Source organism: Drosophila miranda, chromosome 3 (genome assembly GCF_003369915.1).
Source record: "Drosophila miranda strain MSH22 chromosome 3, D.miranda_PacBio2.1, whole genome shotgun sequence".
NCBI lineage: Eukaryota > Metazoa > Arthropoda > Insecta > Diptera > Drosophilidae > Drosophila > Drosophila miranda.
This window is the reverse complement of record NC_046676.1, coordinates 13,085,451-13,107,271: the sequence shown is the minus strand read 5'-3', so window position 1 is coordinate 13,107,271 and position 21,821 is coordinate 13,085,451. Positions and strand designations below refer to the sequence as shown.

General features: G+C 43.8%; 1 protein-coding gene across 8 annotated transcripts; it reads right to left on the bottom strand.

The window, feature by feature from the left end:
* Positions 1 to 16: 16 nt before the first annotated feature.
* Positions 17 to 17,640, bottom strand: LOC108159317. 8 transcript variants are annotated; one of them, XM_033391706.1, is made up of 9 exons: positions 7,075 to 7,855; positions 4,600 to 4,771; positions 3,129 to 3,497; positions 2,205 to 2,332; positions 1,909 to 2,152; positions 1,731 to 1,845; positions 1,494 to 1,635; positions 1,345 to 1,418; positions 17 to 1,272 (listed from the first exon to the last, which is right to left on the bottom strand). In XM_033391706.1, exons 1-9 carry the CDS (start codon positions 7,084 to 7,086, stop codon positions 1,074 to 1,076), a joined length of 1,455 nt encoding a protein of 484 aa, XP_033247597.1. In that variant the 5' UTR covers positions 7,087 to 7,855; the 3' UTR covers positions 17 to 1,073. The 8 variants fall into 8 exon arrangements, with proteins under 8 accessions (XP_033247597.1, XP_017147987.1, XP_017147990.1 ...); XM_017292498.2 differs by having other exon boundaries at positions 4,600 to 5,085; positions 7,716 to 7,855; XM_017292501.2 differs by having other exon boundaries at positions 4,600 to 5,085; positions 7,761 to 7,825.
* Between the last annotated feature and the right edge of the window lie 4,181 nt (positions 17,641 to 21,821).

The following is a 21,821-nucleotide window of genomic DNA, read 5'->3' as shown; positions in this document are numbered from 1 at the left end:
ACATTATTGGCTTCGGCTTCAGCACGATTCTTCATTTTGTGTGGCTCCTTTCTGCTTTAGTTTAATTATCACAGCACTTTTTGATATTGTTTTTATTGTGCAAAATTATATGTCCCTCCAACAGAGTCCTGGTCTGTGTGGGAGTGTGTATGGAGTAAGTGCCTAACAAGTTCACCAACACATACATATATACTCTCTCTATTTCTCTCTCTCGCTTTTCCTATGTATATTTTTAAATATCATTAGGTTATTTAGTATGTCTCTTAATAGTAGGCTTAGTGGCAAGCTTTAGCCAAGCAAAAATTTGTTAATTAATTATTATTGAAAAACTTTGGTTTGGTCTGCATCGCATCCTTATTCTTCTACATACATACATAGCTACATACGAGTATATAAAAGTGAAATTTTATATAATTTTTTTAACCCCAAACGGAATTTTTATGTTTTGTTTTTTTTGCTAATTTTTGGCAGATTGTTAGATTTGGGCAAAGTTTTCTCTCGACCACATTGCGGTTATTCTGATCAACATTTTCTAGATTTTATACTAAGAATTGACTCTTGGTTTGCGGTTTTGTTAGGCTACTTTTCAGCGCGAAAAATTCAGCGTTTATACATCTGTCTATTCTACATACATATGTACGAAGTTATGTTAAACTTTTGATATATCTAGGTTCGAATACATATAGATAGCTCTGATTGATTAGCTATTTGTTGTGGCTAAAATGGAAGTTCTTCGCTAGCAACTCACACTAGATATGGTCCTATTTATTGGGTCTGTCTCCCGAGATGTTTTATAGAAAAATCTAACATACGATATGAGTTACCTTGAGTATATTGTCTCCTATTTATATACGATATACGCCTATCGAGTGTTAATTGGCAGATGTTGATCCGTATCTGAGTTGAGAGAGTTTTAAAATTTGTTTAGGGCTAGTAAATATCGAATCAGAATCGAATCACGTAACAGGTGCAGAGTCCATCTCAGCCGTATTGCAGTGTTTGTTTCATTTGAGTTTTAGTCGGACTAAACTATTTATAGCTGATAGAAAAATATAGGGCGATGGCGATTCCATCTAGAAGGCCTGTATTGGTCGATAGAGTCCCGTGTAGCCGCAGAGCCTGGCCCGCATGGCCGGTATGAGGAAGGCGGCCAGCGAGATGTCCTTGAGCAAGTCGGCACACTCGCAAACCAGGAGGTACATCTTGTCCCCCTTCTGTGAGGTGCTCTTGTGCAGAGCGATGCGCCGCAGACCCGCCGCCCGTGGCAAGTATCTGAAATACAAGTATCCATGCACGAGTTAGGGAATTAACAATGAAATTCCAGGCCGAGCCAGGCACTCATACCTGTACAGCATCCGGGCCCCTGTCCAGTAGAGCCAATTCTTTTCAAACCTTTCGCCATCGTCGCCCTCGAACACCTGCGGAATTAAAATTGAATTTTTCATGAAATCAGTGGAATCGTTCGACCGGGGACGGCGCCCCCAACCACCTGCCTTGAACACGGTAATAATGTAGCCGGTGGCCGCGGTCTGCGACTTCTTAAAGCTCCCGGCCTCGTTCGAGGGCAGCACCAACGGCGGCCGGTAAATGGATGCCACCTCGCTATAAAGATCCAGAGTGTGGGCGGCAGTGTATCTGAAATGGGTTTCAATTGGAGATTGCAAACATCAGGGGAAACAGTCGTGTACATTCAAATGGGCTGGCTCCATTGATTGGCCAGGCTAACTCACTTGAGGGCCTTGGGCTCGAACTTGGACAGCGATGAGACGCGCAGGCTGGCATAGAAGCTGGAAGGATCCGTTTGCAGCGTATTGATGAGATAGTACGAGATGAATGGGAACTCGGCTGCAAAAGACAACAAGCCAAGTAAGAACTCTACGGTCTACATTTCTTCTTCCCCACACTTACAGCTCTTCTCCATGTTGGCCAGGAGCATGCCGCCCACGGCTGTGTTGGCCTGCTGCACCTCCGACACCAGCTCGGAGGCGATTGAGCGCTGCTTGAGCAGCGGGTGCGCCAAGGGTGACTCCATCACGGGATCGATAGCCTCCAAGGGGCTCATCAAATGCACCAGAATGCATAGTTTCGGATCGGAGACCTCCAGGACGCTCAGCGGACTGGCTGTCTTGCCATCGGCACTCAGAGCGGGTAGCTACAAGAGGCAGCTTTAGTCTGGGAGAACTCTGAGCGTGGATCTGACTTACCGGTATACCGGCCGGCAGGAAGCGGTCCACACTATGCACAGGAATGATGAAGCAGTCCCGATCCAAGGTAGCCAGGGAGATCGGCTCGGCTCGCGTGACTCCAGAGTGGCCACCACCACCAAAGTTCACTGAAAAAACGCAGTTGTCCAACATTAGCGAGCTAGTTCAAAAGACTTAGCAGGAGTACAAGTACAGTTAGCAATTTAGTTGAATAGATAATCAACGGAGTAGCTGGGCTGGCAAGCTTTCGATGACAATTACAAAACTCTTATGACGAAAGCCTCTCATTGATCCAGTGCTTTTGTGAAGCATAGAAAAGAATTGCCTTAGCATATGTACATATACTCTGTTAGCAAAGAGATTAGTACGGTTATAGGATAACAGATCGATCTCATGGTCCTTTCTGGTCCATTATTGGCTCCACCCAATGCTCTTTCTGTGGTGTTTCCCAATATATTTTGTCTCGATTTCAGTTTTTTCTCTAATAAACACAAAATATAAACAGGACTGAACTTGCAACATAAACAAAGAAGACGAAGAACCGTAATTACAAAAGAATTCGTAATCGGTATCGGTATCGGAACGTTTGAGGTTAGCTACAACGTGCGAAAAACAGAAATTAGAGGGGAAAATCGGTGTAAGTTTCGGGTATTCGGGAGTTGGATTGGTTCGGAACGGGTGTTGTAGGGTGTAGGGCGTAGGTTATAGATTTTGGGCGGAAAATAGTTCAACAAAATGGGGAAAATGCGTGAGGGGCTTTGGTTTTTGTGTGTGTGTGTTTGTTTGTGTGTGGGTGCGTGTACGTGTGAGCATTTTGGCAATGTCGTTAGTGGCTGATCGATTGGGCAGCAACAACAACAACTAGTTGAGACCACCGCATCCAGTCGGATCGAGTCTGTGTGGGATAGTTGAGGAGATTCAAACCTTGCCGCGTGGCTGCAGCCGCGGCCGTCAGCAACGTGGTTGTTGCCGTGGCCACTGTTGCATCACCATGACCGTATCCCAAGGTTGTTGTTGCTGTTGCCAAGTGCATCTGCTGCTGCTGCTGCTGCTGCTGCTGCTGATGCTGCTGCTGCTGCTGCAGGCGTAGCAAACTGTTATTCGCACTGCTGCTGACAGTACCCGGTCCGCTGCTACTGCTATTCCACCGCATCAGGGAAAAGGACGGCCGGCGATCGACCAGCGGCTGGGGGGCGTCCAACTCATAGGGTTGCAAGTTGCCGGGCAGGGCGAAGGACGTGGCTGTGCTCAAGATTGGGGTACTCGGTATGCCTGAGAGTGCGCTGCATCGTTCTGCAATGGATTCTCTCGATATTTATAAGGACACAAACACGCAGCAATCAAACAACAAACAACATACGAAATGAATGTGTGTGCGGGGAGGGGGGTTACAATTACGGAGCTGGATGATGTTTGGGGGAGCTGGGGGAGTCACGGGATTCGAGACACATTCATCAGTTCCATCACTTTTGAGGGGGGGGGGGGGGGGGGGGTGGGTTAGTAGGACCTTCTTTTGGATATCCTCCAAGTCTAAGCCACACCTCCTTGCACCAAAGTGAGATTCAAGGCCATTGCCAGGGGAGCAGGAAGTGCAAAAGTTAAAGGGAATTACAAAAGTAACTTACATACGGCTGTGCTCTAGCTTGCTGTACGAGTGTGTGCTCTGTGCCCCCGAAGCCAAGCCAACTGGAAATCGGAAGATTAGCTAAGGCTCCCCACTCACACCAATAGCAGGAAGACCTACAGGCACAGGCACAGACTGTAAGGCCCAGGTACAGACACATGCAGGGAAAATGACAGGTGAATGGAATTCAGCAATTCATGAGGCATTCAAGGATGATAACTCTCTGGGACTTCTGACTTTTCTTCTACTGAGCATTTTTTGGCATCCCTGTTGTCTTTTTCAAGATGCCAATCGGTGCCCAAGAGGGCACCCAATTCTCATTTAATTCTTTTTAATACTCGTACATAATAAAACGTGTAATAATTGAATTTAATTGAAAAACTGCCACCAATGGATTAGATTCTCAATTAATTTTCGAATGACATATTGAATCCTACCTTCCCCCAACCATAAGCTGTTTGTAAAACTGATGGAAGTATTTCAATTGAATGCACTGCATATGGATGGAATGCAAATGACAATGTGGGGTTAATGGAGCACAAGTGACGGAGTGACGGAGGGCCAGGCTCCAGCGAATGCAAAGAAAAGAGAGAGAGAGAGAAAGGGATTGGAAGGAGGAGAATGAGCGAAGGTGAGTCATGTTTGTGGATGATTGAAATGGGCGCTAGGAGAAACGGAACATTTGCTTGTGCTGCTGTTGTTGCTGTTGTTGCTGTTGTTGCTGTTGCTGCTGCTGCTGCTGTTAGTGCCGCAAGGCGAACGTCAATTTACCTTCTCCAACGTCATAGCCAGGACGATTGGGTGAGAAGAACAGGTGTGTTCGGTAGTGTATCTCCTCCGGCTGCTGCACGAGGCCCATGTCCCGCGACCGCTTCGTCCGGTTTGCCTTCGATTGTAGCTTCCCGCCGCCGCCGGCAGACTTGCTTGCCCCCTCGCGGAAATTCTTACGGAACATTAAATTCATCGTGAGTTCGGGTACGGGTAGGGGTATGGGTACGCTATGTACGCAGTGTGGGCGACTTGTCGCTGTGGCTTATGGTGGTGGTGATGTTGGTCCTCCTACTATTGACCAACAAACCGGATGGAGCTTGTGTGGGTGGGTGGTTGGGTGGTTGCTGTGAGTGGTATGTTCTGTGGGTGGAGTATTGGTGTGTGTTTGTCCGCTTATTTTAGCCGGCCTGTGCGCTTTGTTCTTGCTTTTTTTGCTTTTCTTGTTTCCCGTCTTTGTTTTTGTTTTGTATCTCATTTGCTGTGTGCCTGTGGATTTCATTTGGTGGATAACTTTCAGTTATTTGCGTTGCTTTTGTTGCGCTTTCGCTTTGTTAACTTTGTTATTACGTGGAATTCGTATTAATTTTTGTTTTAAAGGACTTGCAATTTATTTGCCTTCGCCCCCCATGTACGGAAAATCACAGGTGGAGAGAAGTTATCTCCATGTTCTTTGGATGGTTCGACTAGTGGATACCCTGTGTAATGAGTGATTATATGTGTGTGTGTGTGTGTGTGTGTGCTGGATACAAGTCACAACATCAGCAGTTATTGATATAACTTAATGGGCAAACGATTCTCACGAGTCGATGGTTAAATGCTTAAATAATTGTGATCACACCTAATACAAGCTTATATTTCATATCCACTTTTAGTAGTCTTAGTAATAAACATTAGGGTTAGTATATAGGAGTGTGGAGGAAGCTGGTTTTCTTCGCCATTCCGTTCGTTGACTTCCAAAATGGCTGTTGTCCGGCGTGGAGTGGCGGCCCAAATGACTTTCGGAGTTTTTGTGTGGGTGTCGGCATGTACAGGAGTGTACATATGTGCGTGTGAGGAGCTGCTCAACGGCTTACGGAAATTGCCGGTTTCCGTCTCAAAATTACTTAGCTCAGCCGAACTGCTGAATGGCAAATGGCAAACCAAACAACAACAACAAAAAAAGGAGGGGAAAAACGGCAAAGGGGAAAATCGGAATGGCCGGAAAAAGCGGGAAAATAAAATTCCAAATTCTCGGCAATTAAAGTGCCTCCAAGCCGAGAGCAGGGTACTCTTGTGGGTGGCTTGTGGATGGCTTGTGGGTGTCGGAACAGGTTTGTGTGAGTTTAATTAGTTCAAGACACGGCGCAATTAGTTTTATGGTAGCTTATTGATTTCCTGGCGCGATAAATTTAGACAGCTGCTTCCGAGAGCCCTGCGGTAGGGGGGCTGAGGGGCCGGCTTTGGGTACAAATTGAAAATCGCTTAGCCAGGTCCTGGGGCCATTTATAAACAGCCTGAAGGCGGGCGCAAATGAAGCATGAAAAGGGTGTTTCTTAGTTGTCGGGGAAACCCACTTAAAAATTAGTAAAAGTCTGTGAACAAAGGACATTCCACAGGAAGGAACAAGGGAAAGGGAATCTCATTAGGCCTAATGCGAAACGAAATTGGCGAACTTTATCTTAATGAAATCTCAAGAAGTTTTCCCATAATAACTCAAAGAATGATTAGCCCATAAAGAAAGCATAATTTTCATTTCAGTTATGTGCCAAATCGGTTTCCCCATCGGCTGCCCCAGCTGCATTTCCATCAGTGGACTTCCTTTTGGCACCCACTTAAGCCCTGCCATCAGCACTCCCTCAATCGCGCAGGCCATCAGCGAAACTAGGAATCAAACAGAGCCACGTCAAAATGGCTCGTAAACATTTTTACAGCATTTTCAAGTGGCTGGGCCCGGGGCCCACTATAATTAATTGCTTTTACGACCCCAGTTACTGCAATAATAATGCCTATCATTAAACATCGAGCACACATCGGAGCAAATATACATACACTCGTAGGCCAAAACAATCAAGCGGCCAAAACAACAGCGGGCTAAGATGCGGGAGATAATAACCCAAGAAAATCAAAAAAGAAAACACTTTTGGGAAGCCGCATTTCGTTTCGTTTTCTGGCCAAAAATAAACAAGCTAATGAAATACAATTTCTGCGTTTTCTCCTCTGCCAAAATAAACCAAAACGGGCAAGAAGCAGACTCACGAAAATTATAAAATTAGAATTGCGCCAACAGAGAGGGCGTGAGAGGGAGCGTGCGGTGGCGAGCATCGAGCATTGAGCATTGAGAGGGTGCTGTGACCTAGACAAGGAAGGTAGGCGGGTCGGACGGCCCTTGACCTTGCCTATCACGGGCATGTGTGTGTGCGTGTGTTCGTGTGTTCGTGTGTGTGAAGTGTGAATGATTTGGGTGCTGCACCACAGCCGCCTATGGCCGATACCTACATAGAGATACATGTGCCTGGCGATCTGAAATCTGATTGCTCAAAAGAGTCAATTCATTTATTCCTCTTTGTGTTTTCTATATTTTCCATTCGTGGATGGAAACTTTAAGAGTTACGAGTTCTTTAAACCATGGCCACCAAACTTGTACCTCTTCAGCTGAATATCTATATTTGATACACTATTTGGATGTCAGTCATGTCTGGTAAGAGTTTGGGCTTGCACAAATGAAGAAATTATCTTTATCAGTGCTCGCGTTTCACTTTTGGGCACTTTTGTTTGTGGAAAATTGAATTTTCACTGCTGCTGGCACACATGAATCCACCGAATTATGGTTTCATTTGAATCGAATCAATTTATCTATTTATTTGTCAAGTGCAAACTTTGTGGCAACGTTTCGGCAATTGCCAAATTAGTTTCAGCCAGTTTTAGCCGACGCAGAGGCACGGACCGACCGCAGTTGTTCGCTTGTGCGTCGGGGCGTATGCGTAATATTCAGCCCAGGACTGCTCGGCACACTAATTGGTTTAACTCCACATAAGTGTGCAGACCAGGCCCGAGTCACGACCCCTAAACGAGCTCTATTCCGGCTATGCGTCACCCGCTGCGGGGGCAGGTGGCAATCAATAGAGAAATCGGGAGACCTTATCGGTGGGCCCATTAATGGTTTATCCAATACGTGTATTTACGCGCTTTGTCCCACGCGCTCCTGCCGACGCAACAACTCAAGGAATTATGAATGTTTCACGAAAATGAAAAGCGTTTTGCCCGCGACACGTCAGATGTACAACTGGCACTTGGAGAGCTTTTCCGCTGACAGGCGGCCATGCCGCCTGGCGACGTCGCCGTCGCCGTCAGATCTCTCATCGCTCGCACGGCGAGCGTTTTTCATTAACTTTGTATGCGACTCTATGACTTAAATATATGTAAAGTGGCAGAACAGAACCAGAGACAAGCGCACGGCAGACCAAAAGCTCTGGCCTGCTCGTGCTCGTCACTTGTTGCGCATACGCCCCTTGTGACGGACCGCCTGGCCCTCGCCGTTCACTGTTATTTGTCAAATTTATTAAATATTTATGGCATTATGGGCATATTTTATGTATGTGTAAAGCATTTCAGGGCTCGTCGAGCCGCCAACAATTAACGCCAAGCGAAAATGAAAGTGAAACCAGGCGATGTGGGTCAAAGGTGGACTTGGCAGCGCTCTAGAGGAAGGTTTTTTCTGTCTTCCATGACTCTGGGATCTCCATAAAAACCCATTTGTCCACTTTCTCAGCTTTAAAAATTAATGTCAGTTCCATTTCATACTCCCTCATTTCAATGCAAATAGTTTCCCCATCTAAAGGCAAGATTTCATAGAAGAACTCTATTTCACATTATCTATAGTAGATTTTCTTTTCAACCCCTTCATGGGTCTTTAGTATTTTTTCCCCAGCTGCGTCCTCTGCTCTAGAATCGCCTTTTTATTGATTATTTTCTGTCCATGTTATTTATTTCCTACCCTTTCCCTGCGATGGCAGGACCTATGCCAGAAATTTGACTGCCAAAACGGAAGTCTTTCCATCAATAATTGTTTTGTTTTTCCGCTAATAAATGATCGAAATTTGTTGCCGTTTGGAGAATGATAAGGATATCCTCTCTGTGAAATGTTTTAGGCTCTGTTTCTGCTTTATTTCAAATCCAAGCTGAAATTTTCCAATCTGCTATTCCAAATTGCAACCCGCAAGCCACAACCCGTAGACAAATCGCATTAATGGCCCATTTGTCGAGCAAACGAATGGGGCATTCATTATGCCAGCTAATCAATACTCATTATTAAAGAGGAGATTCCGAACCATTTTGTGGCAGAACATGGACACGGGCCGAAAACGATTAATATGTCACGCTGAAATTATTTCCAGATATTTCCCAACTAAGCCCCAACTCAAGTGCAACTAGAGCGGGCCGCATCTGTGAGGTTTTGGGGCTTTGGAGCTTTGGAGTGCCTGTCCGTTTTCTACTTGAACTGGCCCGGACCCCTGGAGACCAGCTGTGATTTACATGTGTCTAAGTTGGGGCGCTCCGCCTGCCTCTTGCCCCGACAGCAATTGTCATGCAGCAGGGTCGGGATTAGTGCTGTGCGAGATGGCAGGACCGCAGGACCTGCTCTGGCCATTCTCCATTACTTTTGGGTTGCATGCGGACCAACTGCGGCAAACAACACGCAACAACTCCACTGTCCTGCCACTAAGTGACTGCTGCAGCGATGGAAATATGGAAATACCCTATCCCCATAGAAACCACAAGCTTGGAATCCATCCGGACAACTAAATGTTCCTCCCTTGATTGCTGTGTTGATTGTGGCTCGGACTTGGTTTAATCGCTTATTGAAAGCCCTTTTTCCCAGTACTAGTCCTTGGAGACGACCTAGAGACCCGATCTAAATGAAATTCCATGCTTTATAAATTCAAATGAATTCCGCTTTCATGGCCTTCTCAAGTGCTGCTGGTGGTGGAGCACTGGGAAAAGTGTTGAAAGTGTCGCCGTTTTCCATCCATTCTGCACTGCACACTAAATCTTTAGTTGGCTCTTCGGCTTTTCCTTTATGAGCTGCTTAACGTGTGCATAAATTTACTGTTCTCTTGCTATTTTCCTGCTCCTGCCTCTCCTTCTTCCTCTCTGCGCCTTTGAGCAGGTCATAACTTTTACCGTTTCTTGTTGATTTTTTGTATTCTGTTCGAAGTTGGTGCTAGGCACGTGATATTCTCCCTCCACCTCACCCTTCGCCCTCATTAGGGTTACCACAAGGCAAATGTCATTTTGATTGTTAGTTATTGAGTCCTCCTCCAGGCCATAATAATCATAATAAGAATGTTATGCCTAATTTATGCCATAGTCGAGTTTTGCGCATTAGATTTTGCGGTTAACGGAACTGTCGGAACGAGCGTTCATCAGTTTTCCATGTCATGTGGAGAGAGAATGAGTCTAGTATGAGCTGATTATTAACGATCTATTGGCTGTTGGATCTATGAATCATCGAAATCATTTATTTTGTATGTTACTGCACAAGAGGTATCACATAGTCGAAATCTCTCTTTACTTTCAAACGTCCATGACTGCTCCATGACTAACGCTCGCATAGTAGACTCCCCCTGTCATTGCATGTGATGCATGTCAATCCAGAATATAGTCCAAGACATACCTTTGCCTCTGCTTTGATTCTGATAAGCGAGTGTCAAAGATACGCGGTTGATGGACAGGGGAACTGGCACTACAGGGGGCAGAGTGAAGGCTAGAACGTATCTATCAGTCGGTGAGTGCGAGGGTATCCCCAACGTCACACAGCAGGGCTTGTTCACAGTTTTGTGGTGCCAATTGGCAGTAAAATGAAATACTACCACGAGTGCCACGAGTATCAGGGAACCCCCATTAACCACATGAAATTCCAAATTCCATTAACTCTACCATTAACGGAGAACAAAGAGAAGGGCAGATACATAGGAACGGAAATTAGGACGGGGTGGAAACAGAGACCATAAAGCGGTGGTGCAAATTACAAGTAAATCTGTGTCAGCATTTCAGCTGGCTCTGGCTGCATCAGTTTCAATTTTCCGAACTGCTTTTCCCCAGCCAAGGGGAAAGAAGAGGCAGACGCAGGGGGGCTGCCAGAGGGCTCACAAGATGGCCGGCGCACAAAGGGAGAGCATAAATAACGGAATCATTCCATTTCCGCGAACATAAAATTGAAAAATGTTGTGCAAATTACGTGCAAATTACGTGCAAATACCAAAAACAGACCCAAAGAACCAGCACCGACATCGCAATGAAACGCGCTGCAAATGTTGCGGCCGGAAACTGTTTCTTCGTGTTTGTGTATGTGTGTGTGCGCTCTGCTCTTTATGTGAATGTCTGTGTGCGTTTGTGTCATGTGAGAGAGAGGGGGGGGAGAGAGAAAGTGTGGCAACTGCATGGGGGTTTTATGGCGACAGAGGCTGATTACACTCGCATCAAACTTTAACGGTAAACATTTTGTACGTTTGTACATTTTTTGTTTGTAAAACCGGTAATAAAAGTACCTGTAAAATAGCTACCGCTTAAACAGTAGTTTTTACAGACATGTTTCAAGAATTAAGGATTTTTCTATAATTTGTATTACAAATTTAAAATAGAAGTAGTTATACGAAGGGCAGAACCGACTCCGCAATCCTTCTGTAAAGATGTAACAGAGCAACAGCGCTGTTATCGCCGCTCTCCGTGGACTGCCACTTACAGAGCTCTGTACCCACTGTCTAACAGCGCTCTCGCTTTCCCACTCTCTCTCAAGATCCACACTGCTCTCGGGCCTACGCTTTTACATAATTAATTACGTCTCAACCCCCGCTACCCCGCTTCTTTGGAACCACTACCTTAGCGATCCGCCCTCCCATAACCATTTGTTCATGTACAGCAGATGCAAATATCAGAAGCTTTCCTCTATTTCTAACAAAAATACAAAATCCTTGCTCCAAAATGTAGTTTAGAAATATTTATTCCAGCTTCCCCATAAGCGTCACTTCCTAGGGTAATTGTTGGCATAAGGCGCTATTATATTTAACATGATATTTGCATAATATCCAACCACAATCGATTGAAGCATGTGCTGCATCGCATATATCCAATTACCAAATAGAGAGAATTGTGGCATAAAAACTTGTTGGCCATTGGCAAGAGCCAAAATGCTGATACTCGTATATAAATAATTCCGGCCCATTATGGCTATGCTGACACAAGTGGCCATAACCTCACATAACAAACAGTCAGTGCTCTTCCCCCCCCCCTGCGCATCCGCCTCTAGGCCATAGGAAAATACCATCAGCACGCACAAAATGTTGGAGAGCATTTGCACAATTTACATGAAATTGGTTTGCACTTAAAGGCAGCCCCCACCATCCCACATACCGCATACACATGGAAATATATGTGGAGGATGTAGACTCACTCATATGGTCGCATTTGAGGGGCTCTGAGGGGGGCTCGTTGAACTGCCTGAGCCAGTTCATCAGGGTGGCCAATTTGTTGCGCTTCGTGTGGGTCCGCTCGCACTTGAGGACCGCCTCAGAGTCAAATTCGAAGCCCGGATTGAATTGGCCCATGTCCCAGAACTTCTGCACGGCGTTGCGATACATTTCGGACGTGGTGCAGCTCTCTCAACAGGTGTCAGCAAACTGACGGAAAGGCATACCTGGGAAAGGTGCTCTGATTGATAGCTGGGCCCCGTGCAGCCAGCCATAAATTTGGCTCAAACGCTGATAAAAAAGGCCAAGTTGCATGTCAATCAAATGCGAACTTCTTTTCATTTTTGCCAAGCAACCCCACACCACACCACACCAAATCCAAAATTAATTTCTGCTGTCATTATTCATAATAAGCGCTGAAATCAGGGCTCAGACAACGGCAGGCCCTGATATTTATGGCTCTGCTAAAAAACATATCTTGCTGGCAAGTAATAATTCACAAAAATCCACAACAATGGAAATCGTTAAATTGAGAAATTTATTTCTACACAAATTTATGGAAAGTGTCTTCGTGGGGGGTCCAACGAAGCGGAAATATTTTGCGCGGATCCGAAATACTTAGTAAATCAATAAATACAATTTTAAAGTTAATTTAAATCAACATAGCTGGTTATCAGCTACTTCCTTGAACAATAAACAAAAATTCTCTTTGTTTTCTCTCCCGTTTCCCCTAAAAAATATCATTCATGCACACACTCTCGCCATGGACTGGTGTCATAAATTATTGCATATTTTTAGGGGCGCATATAGGGCCTTGAAATCCACCGCATACGTCGCCCACAATTTGGTTTGTGGTCCTTTCAATTTGGTCAATTGCTGCAAATTATGGACTAGAACGTGCAAGTAATTTTTTTTCGCTCTTGTTTTGGTAAAAAGAAATAGGGAAAAAGGAGAGTGGGAGATTTGGGGAGGCTTCTGGGAGGCTTAAAGTATCTGAAAAATGTCCGCCACATAGCTCATAAAGTATATTTTGTGAGATTTTCCCAAAAGCATTCATCATCCTGAACGATTGCCACAAATCAATTATCCGCAAAGACGAAGATTCTGCCCCCCCGTCACCGACTTCCACTAATTTTGTGCGTCCTTGGGCTTGGCCCCGGATCAGGCTCAGGCTCATCAGAAGAGCTTATCACCACCGCTCAAGTGACGAACGCCGAAACTTTGTCGCAAAACCAACAGAATGTTGGGCGACCGAGCTACAGAGGGAATGCCAGGGTGAAGAGCTATTAAGAGCAGCTCCCTCTGCCTGGTGTCAGCGATTTTTCACTTTAACAGCACCGTATTCATTTCTAATAAGAGCGGCATTAAGAGCGTATCTGTGTATGTATAATGGCGGCCTTTCTGTGTGGGTCTGTCCAACATGGAAACTCAATTTAGTTTCTTCTTGGGCTTTCCTTATTGCATTTGCATGCCGCACAAAGTTTTCCCAAGAAAATGGCACAAAATCATGCAAAATTAAACAAATGAGAGGCAGCACAGAGGCAAAGACGTACTTGGATTAAGAAGAGTGAAACTTTTCCAACCAATTTTCTTTTGCATAACTGCTAGCGCGACTTGAGGTAATTTTCAAGTTCCATCTTTTCGGCTTATTCTGAGAAGGAAAACTACTGAGGAAGGTTTTAAAGGGGCTTATAGGAGCGCATTTGTATCAAATCGATATCTCTGGAGAACAGCACTCCCCGCTCCTTGAATCTTCAATACACAACAGGCGAATATATTATGCCTGTATCTTCATACGCATATCTCTCATGCATCAATCAACTATTCCCACAACTGGGAACTTTTAGATAGGGAGCTCGTACAGAATAAACATCACAAAACTCCCAAATTATATGAAGATCTATAGCACCTATAGCGCCTGCCTTCCGTTACTGCCTTGTAGAGACAATTTACATAGGTTTTTATTTGTACTTTTGAGAGCCTCCCCTACCGACTTTCATTTACGTGACTTTCCATTGAATGCATCCTCTGCAGGGGAGTAGGCAGGCGTTGTCGGAAATGGGTCCTGCAGCATCAGGATTCATGCTTTGGCATTCATTTTATTTGCGCATTTCTTCATCATTCATTCGACGGCAGAAAAGTCCAGAGAAGAAGGTGGTATTACCGCGACTGTGAGCGCGGCCAGGCCATAAATTCCACGTGTATGGAAAGGGGAGGCTTCACCTCCGCCATCGTAAATGAATACATTTTGTGGCTCAAAAAGGGTTTTATGGAGTCCTTAGCCAGGCATATGCATTAAAGATTTTTATTGTTAGATTTCCCTGGAAATCGTTGAGCCCTCACACATACGTCACACATAAATATGTACAATTTAATGTACATAAATAGCCAGCATATTTCTTTATGGCATTTTTGCTTTCTGCATAAATAAATCTGAGCGTGAAGGAAAAAGGCTGCCAAGTGGATTAAATGTGATGGAAAAGGGGAAGCCAAGAAGGAAGGGAACGGCCCAGAGAATGTCGGGGTACTTGGGCACTAAATAGAGCATGAAATCGAGGGGGAAGCCCCAAAGATTAACCCAAGCCGAAAGTGAGCGAAGAAATATTTATGGTTTAACTTACAAAGAAAGTTTCTCTGGGAAGGCATTTCATGGGGAAAATCTGTACTAAATATTGTACGTAGCGAAAACATTTTGATAGACTCAATTGCATCAGAGAACTCTTATCCCCAACTTAGACTGCGATGATCTTTGAATGCGATACCTGCCAGAATTGTCTGCCAGAATAGGATTTGGCTAAAGCTGGCCTGTGGAAGCTGAGGTCTGTTCCGGCTACTTATTTCTTTGTGAGTCAGCTGTAATGAGATTGACCTTACTGCGGTTTTGGCCCTTGCCTGTCACTGGCAATCGCATGGTGGACCTCCATGAACAGGGTCCAAGGATGAGACACAAACTGCCAAATAAAATACTTCAAAAAATGTATCAATGGATGGAGCCAAAGTTCTGAAAGTAGCCAAAGAAACAAACACCTGCAGTGGCAGTGGCAGTGGCAATGACAGTGACAGTTGCAATCTACATCTTTGTTGCCAATGCAATTGCTGTACGGCCGTTGGCAGAGTCGTAAATTTTGATAAATGAAGTGGGGTGCCGCCGTGTCGCCAGCTAGTTATCAATGTTGTCATTGTCCGGGCTGAAGCGGAGGCTGAGTCCGTTCATCCGTCCTTCCTGTTTCGTCCATGTTTGGCAGAGATCCAAAAAAGCAACACCCACCCAATGATTGTTGCTGCTGCTGGGATACCCTTTCTATAGCCAAAAGGTCTCTTTGCCCCTGAAGAGCATCCAAGTTTGGCTGCTCCCGTTTCGTGAGTGGGATGCCTTTGCCTTTGCCTTTCCTTCTAGTTGGCTTTTCAATTTACTGTTTGTTTGCGTTTTTTCTATGGAATTTCCCATTGTTGCATTGCGGTTGTTGCAATTTCTGCTTCTCTTGCTCCTTCTGCCCACCTGTACAAATGATGCTCATGCATATGCAACAGCTTCTGAAACGCTGCATAAATCATACGCAGCGTTGCACGCGGAGCGAACGTTTCCGCTTCCTACGTTAGGGGGTAGCAGCAGGAAGGATCAAGGGGGCTGTACGTTACCCCTTTTATTGACTTTTTCTGGCCACCTGGGCAAAGTATTAATTAACCAGAGACAGAAGAGACAAAGAGATTGGTGCCAGATTTATGAGTAGCACACGCTCTGGCATTGGCCTTTGCTGCAACTCTTTTTCTGTTTCTGTCGTAGTCGGTGCTATTAATTAAGTATTTATTTTCGAGATCGCTGGTGATTTCAGGCGGTAAAAAGTGGTAGGCAAACTGCAGACTGCGAGAATCCCATGAATGATAAAATGATCCAATCTGTCTGATTTCAGACTCAGAAGAGATTCTAGTTTGGCTATAAGCAGTAGAAATGGCTAAGTCAGCTCGTCTGTTCATGCTGATCAAGAAGATACATATGTATCCACATAATGAGTCAATCCTTGCGGCAGCTCGGGCATTTAAATAACCAAACAATTTCCCCCTTACTGTAGCTTACTACGGGAACACCAACAATTTCATTGAATTCTATTTTGGTGGCAATCAAATCTAGTTCTGTGATCTTTAATATAAACTTTGCGGGTTGTGGGGCTGCCGCTGTTTCGTGTTGGTTGCAATCAGCTCTGAGAAATTGCCAATCGATTTTGAAACGCCAGACGGCGTCGGTCTTTGGCCAAAAGGTCTCTTTCCCCTCTCTAACGCTCTAACGCTCTGCGGCTCTACCGCTCTACGCTCTGTTTGTATTTGTGGAAAGAAAAACACAAATTTTGTTTTGATGATTGCCGAAGACAATGAAATGGCAATCAAAGTCACGTGCCACCCATCGCCAGCTGCAAAAAGTTGCATTTAAATTTGTTCGAAGGGTAAAATGAAATAAAGGAGGGGGACAAATATGGGAGAGGAAAGAAAAGGAACGGAAAAACAGAAGCTAAGGTAAACATCTATTTTCGCAATTATTCGTTTTGATTGCCGGGAACAAATGGTTCGATCGGATGCCGAGACCCAGACCCAGAACAGATCAGAGCCCAAAGAGAACAGACATAACAATTGCATGCCAAAAGCGTGTCCGCTGTGCTCATTAGCCCTATTAGTGTCAGATAAGACACATTTACCGGATTTCATCTCTTGTTCTTCTTTATTTGACTGTCATGACCCTGACCCGCACTTACCTTTGTTGCTGGGTCCGTTGGCCGTCTGCAGCGAAGACATGGGTATGGCCAGGCAATTGCGCGCTGGGGCCGGCACTGCCAGTGCCAGATCCTGTGGCGGCTCGGAGCGCGGACATGGCGTGTACGCAATCTTACTGCCACGTCCGGGCGTGGGACTGACCCGGGCATGACGGCCACCGGTGACGGTGCCTCCGCTGCCGCGTTCGCTCATCTCTCCCTCGCACTCACTCCCTTACTGAGCGTATAAATGCATATTGCAGCGGCATCCGCTCTGTCCCAGAGCTGCGAGTGGACAAGAGGAGCAGCAGCCCTGACTTATGACATGTGGCAGTGGTGTGACATGGCAGCCTCAGCCGCAGCCTCCTTCCGGCTCTTGTGTGTGTCGATCCCAGGCAGTTTACGTTAATTCTAATGCATGGATTCCAAATATCTTCGTGGGGGGAAGGGTGGCTTTTAGCGCTCGGAATAGCCTGAACTTTTGCATTCAATTGGCGGAGGCTGGGTAAGGGCTGCGACCTGAGTGCACTCGTGAATAGCTTGCGGATGAGCTGGTGGAGGGGTGCGGTGTGGGGTTGTGGCACCTGACCGTGAGCAAGGCTATGGATAACACACGCGACGCAAGGACAAGGACACGGGGATACAGCCAGAAGCAGCGACAACAGCAACGGCAACGACAACGACAACGAAAACGACAACAAATCGAAACTTTACAAAATCCAAAACTGCACTCTACTTCACTCACTGTCAATGCAACGCCAACGGCAAGACGGGGCTACACCAACAACATCCGCAACATCCACGTGCGACCAGTCGACTTGCACTGCTCGATGTCCTGTTGACGACTGAGACGAAGGCGGAAAGTGGAAGTGCAGCCGCAGACACGACACGGACGTTCGGTGGGAACCAGAAGACGAAAAGGCAGAGGAAGACGACAGCTTCTCGTGCGGGCATAAAAATAACACGATGCCAAATGCCGACGACAGCGCCGACGATGACACCAATAACAACGACAAAGACCGAAGCAAAGCAAAACAAACAAAATACCCATACAACCCCCCAACCCATCCCCAACCCCACCTTACAAATATGCGAGACTCTCTATCGCTTAGCATCCATCCTCCACGTTCTTTCTCTACATGTAGTTAGTATGAATGTAAGAATCGGCAAGTACATACGGATGTAAAAAGTGCAGAAAAGCTTTTGGGCACTGTTAACTTTTCAGAATAGCTTTTCGACTCTGTTAGCGTTGAAGAAAAGCTTTTCGGCTCTGATGTTCCGATTTCTATCCTTCGCCCTGTGTTTCTTGTTTTTTAGGAAATACACAAACACACATGAAATTCAGACGTAGTACAAATGTCATGTCATGTAACATGTAATGTACATTTAATGATGGCGGATGGCGATGGCGGAATGCTATCACGTATACGCAATGTTGTACTGCAGTAGGTTGGAGTGCAGAATATCTTGTATTCATTTTTAAGCAACAAAATCACAGGCTCCGCCTGGATGATTCCGTACGAAACAAGCCATGCCCACACCGCCGAAAACGATTTGGCAAATAAAAAGTTCACTTTCTCATTTAATTTGTATATTCTGTTTTTATTGGTTTTAGTTCTTGCCTGTTAAGTAGAATAGAATTATTATTAAAACTGTTATGTTAGATTCGTTTCGGTTTCTGCTTGCTCTCAGATCACGCGGATCGAGTGTGGAATTAGTTGTGGCATTTGACTCTCTGTTTGTGGCTAACTCTGATCTGATTATGGGCAGCGCTACCACCCTAATACTTTTCGCATGTCTCTTGAGAAGTTAGTTGATACAAACGGCTTCAGTTCCGGTTTTTGGATATTATTTTCGATCAGTTAAATTACAATTTAGGGCTTAATAGTTACAGTTCATATATTTATGTTTCAGTTGAGTTCTTTCCTATGGGTGAAATTATAGTTTTGATTCGGTTTTAGGTCTTTTGGTGTGACTATATATGTAAGTATGTAGTTATGACTGCAGCTGTACTGTTGCACTGCACATTGTGGTAGGTAAAGCTTTAGGTATTTCAATATCGATACTCGTTATATACTCGTTTAACAATTATGCTCGCTTAGGGCTAAAACATTGGAATCTGATGTCGCAGAGACACTGTAGCTGCTCATTCTGTTTCTTTTTTGTTTACTTTGAGTTGGAAGAAAAATTCAATCGATTGTTGCTGTCTTCAGATCGCCGGAAAAACCCGGTACATGTTTTCACTGAATGTGTTTGAAAAAGTCCGTATATATATGTTTATGTGTGTGTGGTGCGTGTGTGCTGACAGAAATAAAAAAAAAACCTGTATTAATAATACTGAAAAAATATATAAAATATATTCCTTGTGTGTTTTAAGATTATTTTCTGATTACCCAAAAGAATATTTAAATCAAGCCATGGAACAATTACCTATCACTAAATTTTATACACACTTTATATTTACTCAAAATGCTTTAGTATCTATATGTATATCATTTGTTGCATACCCTATAATATCCATATACATATATCGTTTAAAATTGGATTCGTTCGAGGCCTAAACGTACTTTCCACACATATTCGGATATCAAATCTATAACACGTCCGACAACCAATTCAAAGAGCTCAAAGAACTGAAGGAATCGTTCAATTTCGGTATCAATATGGGGTTATACAGGATTCGATTATTCTCGTAGACATTTAGTGCAGTTCCAAATTGGGGAAAAGTGCGGAACGGGCCTACTACTTGCCTGGGTTATAGGTACATACGGTTATGGTATATTGGACATCAAGAATAACGTTCATATTTCGATATACATATGTAACACATTTACTATATATAGACGAATTTCTTCATGATGAAATCTCTTGTTAGGTGGTTTATTAGGCATACATTACATGTATTACTTTTTAAATTCTTATCGCATTAAAATGGAGTGCGCTTATGGCGTGCCTGGGGGTCTCTCCACTTCCTGTTTGGGGGCTGGCCGCAGATCCTCGACAGTCCTCAAGTCCATGCCTTTATACGAGTATGTATGGACTATGGCTACGCTTAACTTAATTAACTTGACTTTGGAACTCGTGCTCGTCATCGACCACAGCAAAGGCAAACACACAAGAGTACAGTACTGGGAACAGTCTCCTTTTGGCCAATTCGTATCAATGAGAGGGGATGATGAAGCTGTGTGTCTGTAGAAATGCTTGTAAGCCAATCTAGAAACCAGAAAAGTTCCCAAAAAAAACACCAAATAAAATAAGAGATTTTTTTGCAAAAAAAGAAAACGACAATTTGTTGTTTTTTGTTTCGAGGTTTTTAAAATGTTTGTGTATTTTTTTCAAAGAAATTTCTGTTTGTTCTTGTTGTCTATTTGTTTTCTGATGCGTTCTTCTTCATGTTCTGTTGCAATTTTTACAATATTCGTAAATATATATATATATATATGTATATTTATCATTGTTCATATATATTTATGAATATATAGATATAGGCGCAGATTCTTTTGTTTTTATTTCTATGCCCCTCAAAATATTGTAAGTTGCTAAAAACATATTTTTTGCTGCTGCATATTTTAACAATTTTCGGTTGTGTTTTCTTTTTAAATAGTATTTCTTTTAATTCTTTTGCCTTTTGTTTTGCAAACGAAAATAAAAACTGATGCACGTTTAGAATTGAAACGTCGTGAAATCGGGAAATCCAGCACTTCTGCTGCATACTTTCGAGGGAATGGATCCCCGCTGCTCTGACTGTACCGGCCTGGGCCGTTGCTTTTGTTAGAACAATTACATTTTCATTCCGAGTTTAACCATTTTTAGAGATTTGAAAAAAATTCGTGTTTGCCATTTGCCTGCAATTTGCTTAGATTTTGTGTTATAATTTCATTGTTTTAAAACGCACAAATTTTCGCTACAAAATGTTTTCATTTTTGTTTGTTAAAAAAAGTTATAGAAAAGTTTTTGTTTTTTTTTTTCTTGTTTTTGTTTTTTTTTATATCGTTAGCGCAAATGGTGTTTTTTTTTATAGTTTCTTCTTTGTTGCCCTTCAGCGACCTGTCCAAAGTCAAGCAAACAATAAAAGATCAAATTTCCCTTAATTATTATATTATAGAAAACACGCAAGATTTGTGTGTGTTCTTTTTATAACGTTCAAGTTATACTCACAGTTGATTTATGCAGTGGAGAAGAGTTAGAGTTAGCATTGGAAAGAGATGCTTGGATCAAAGTGGGATGGTGGGTGGGTGGCGAGGTATGGGGGTGTGTGTGTGTGACATCACGAAGATTTCGGTTTAGTTCAGAGAAGGAAACAAGGTTTTCGATATTAAATTAAATTAAAACCAAGTACAGTTGTGTACAAGTGACAGTTTGCCTTGGTCGCGCAGACATTCTTCTTTTCTTCGTTCATTAGGCAGCAGTACACAAAGAGAAAGATAGATAGACAGATAGATTGATAGTTGTTGTTGTAAGGTTGTGCAAGGTTAGTGTGGAGACAGAGCGGGTAGGTTAAAGCTTGCGATTTTCTGTGGGTGCCAAGGATGCCAGGTTCTTGCCGACTGGTTTGAATTCCCTTAAACTTAAACCTTTACGTTTATATATTAGAATATATGCTAAGCTTAGTTGTTGGCTCTGTGTCCTTTGTCTAAGTTTGATTTGGTGATCGTGCTTCTATCGTTTGCATTTTGTTTTACATTTAAGACAATTGTCTTTGCATTTTTCTAGTTTTGTTCATATGTATAATTTATTTATAAATATATATTAGTATATATAGCTGCTGCTTCTTCTCTTCTTTGATGCTGCTTCTTCGCCATCGGCTTTGGTTGTTCTTAAAAGTTGTCCTATTCGGGAGCCGCCGCTGTTGTTGCCGCTCCCCTTCTCCATACTTCATTCCTTCCTTATATATGTGTGTGTTTGATGAAATCGTCTTCTTCCTGCTCTTCGTCTAGCTCTTCTTCCGCTTCGTCTCGCATATAAATATTTAATTTATATTTCTTTATAGTAAAATTATATTACCTTTATTAGTATTGTATTTGTATGTATATAT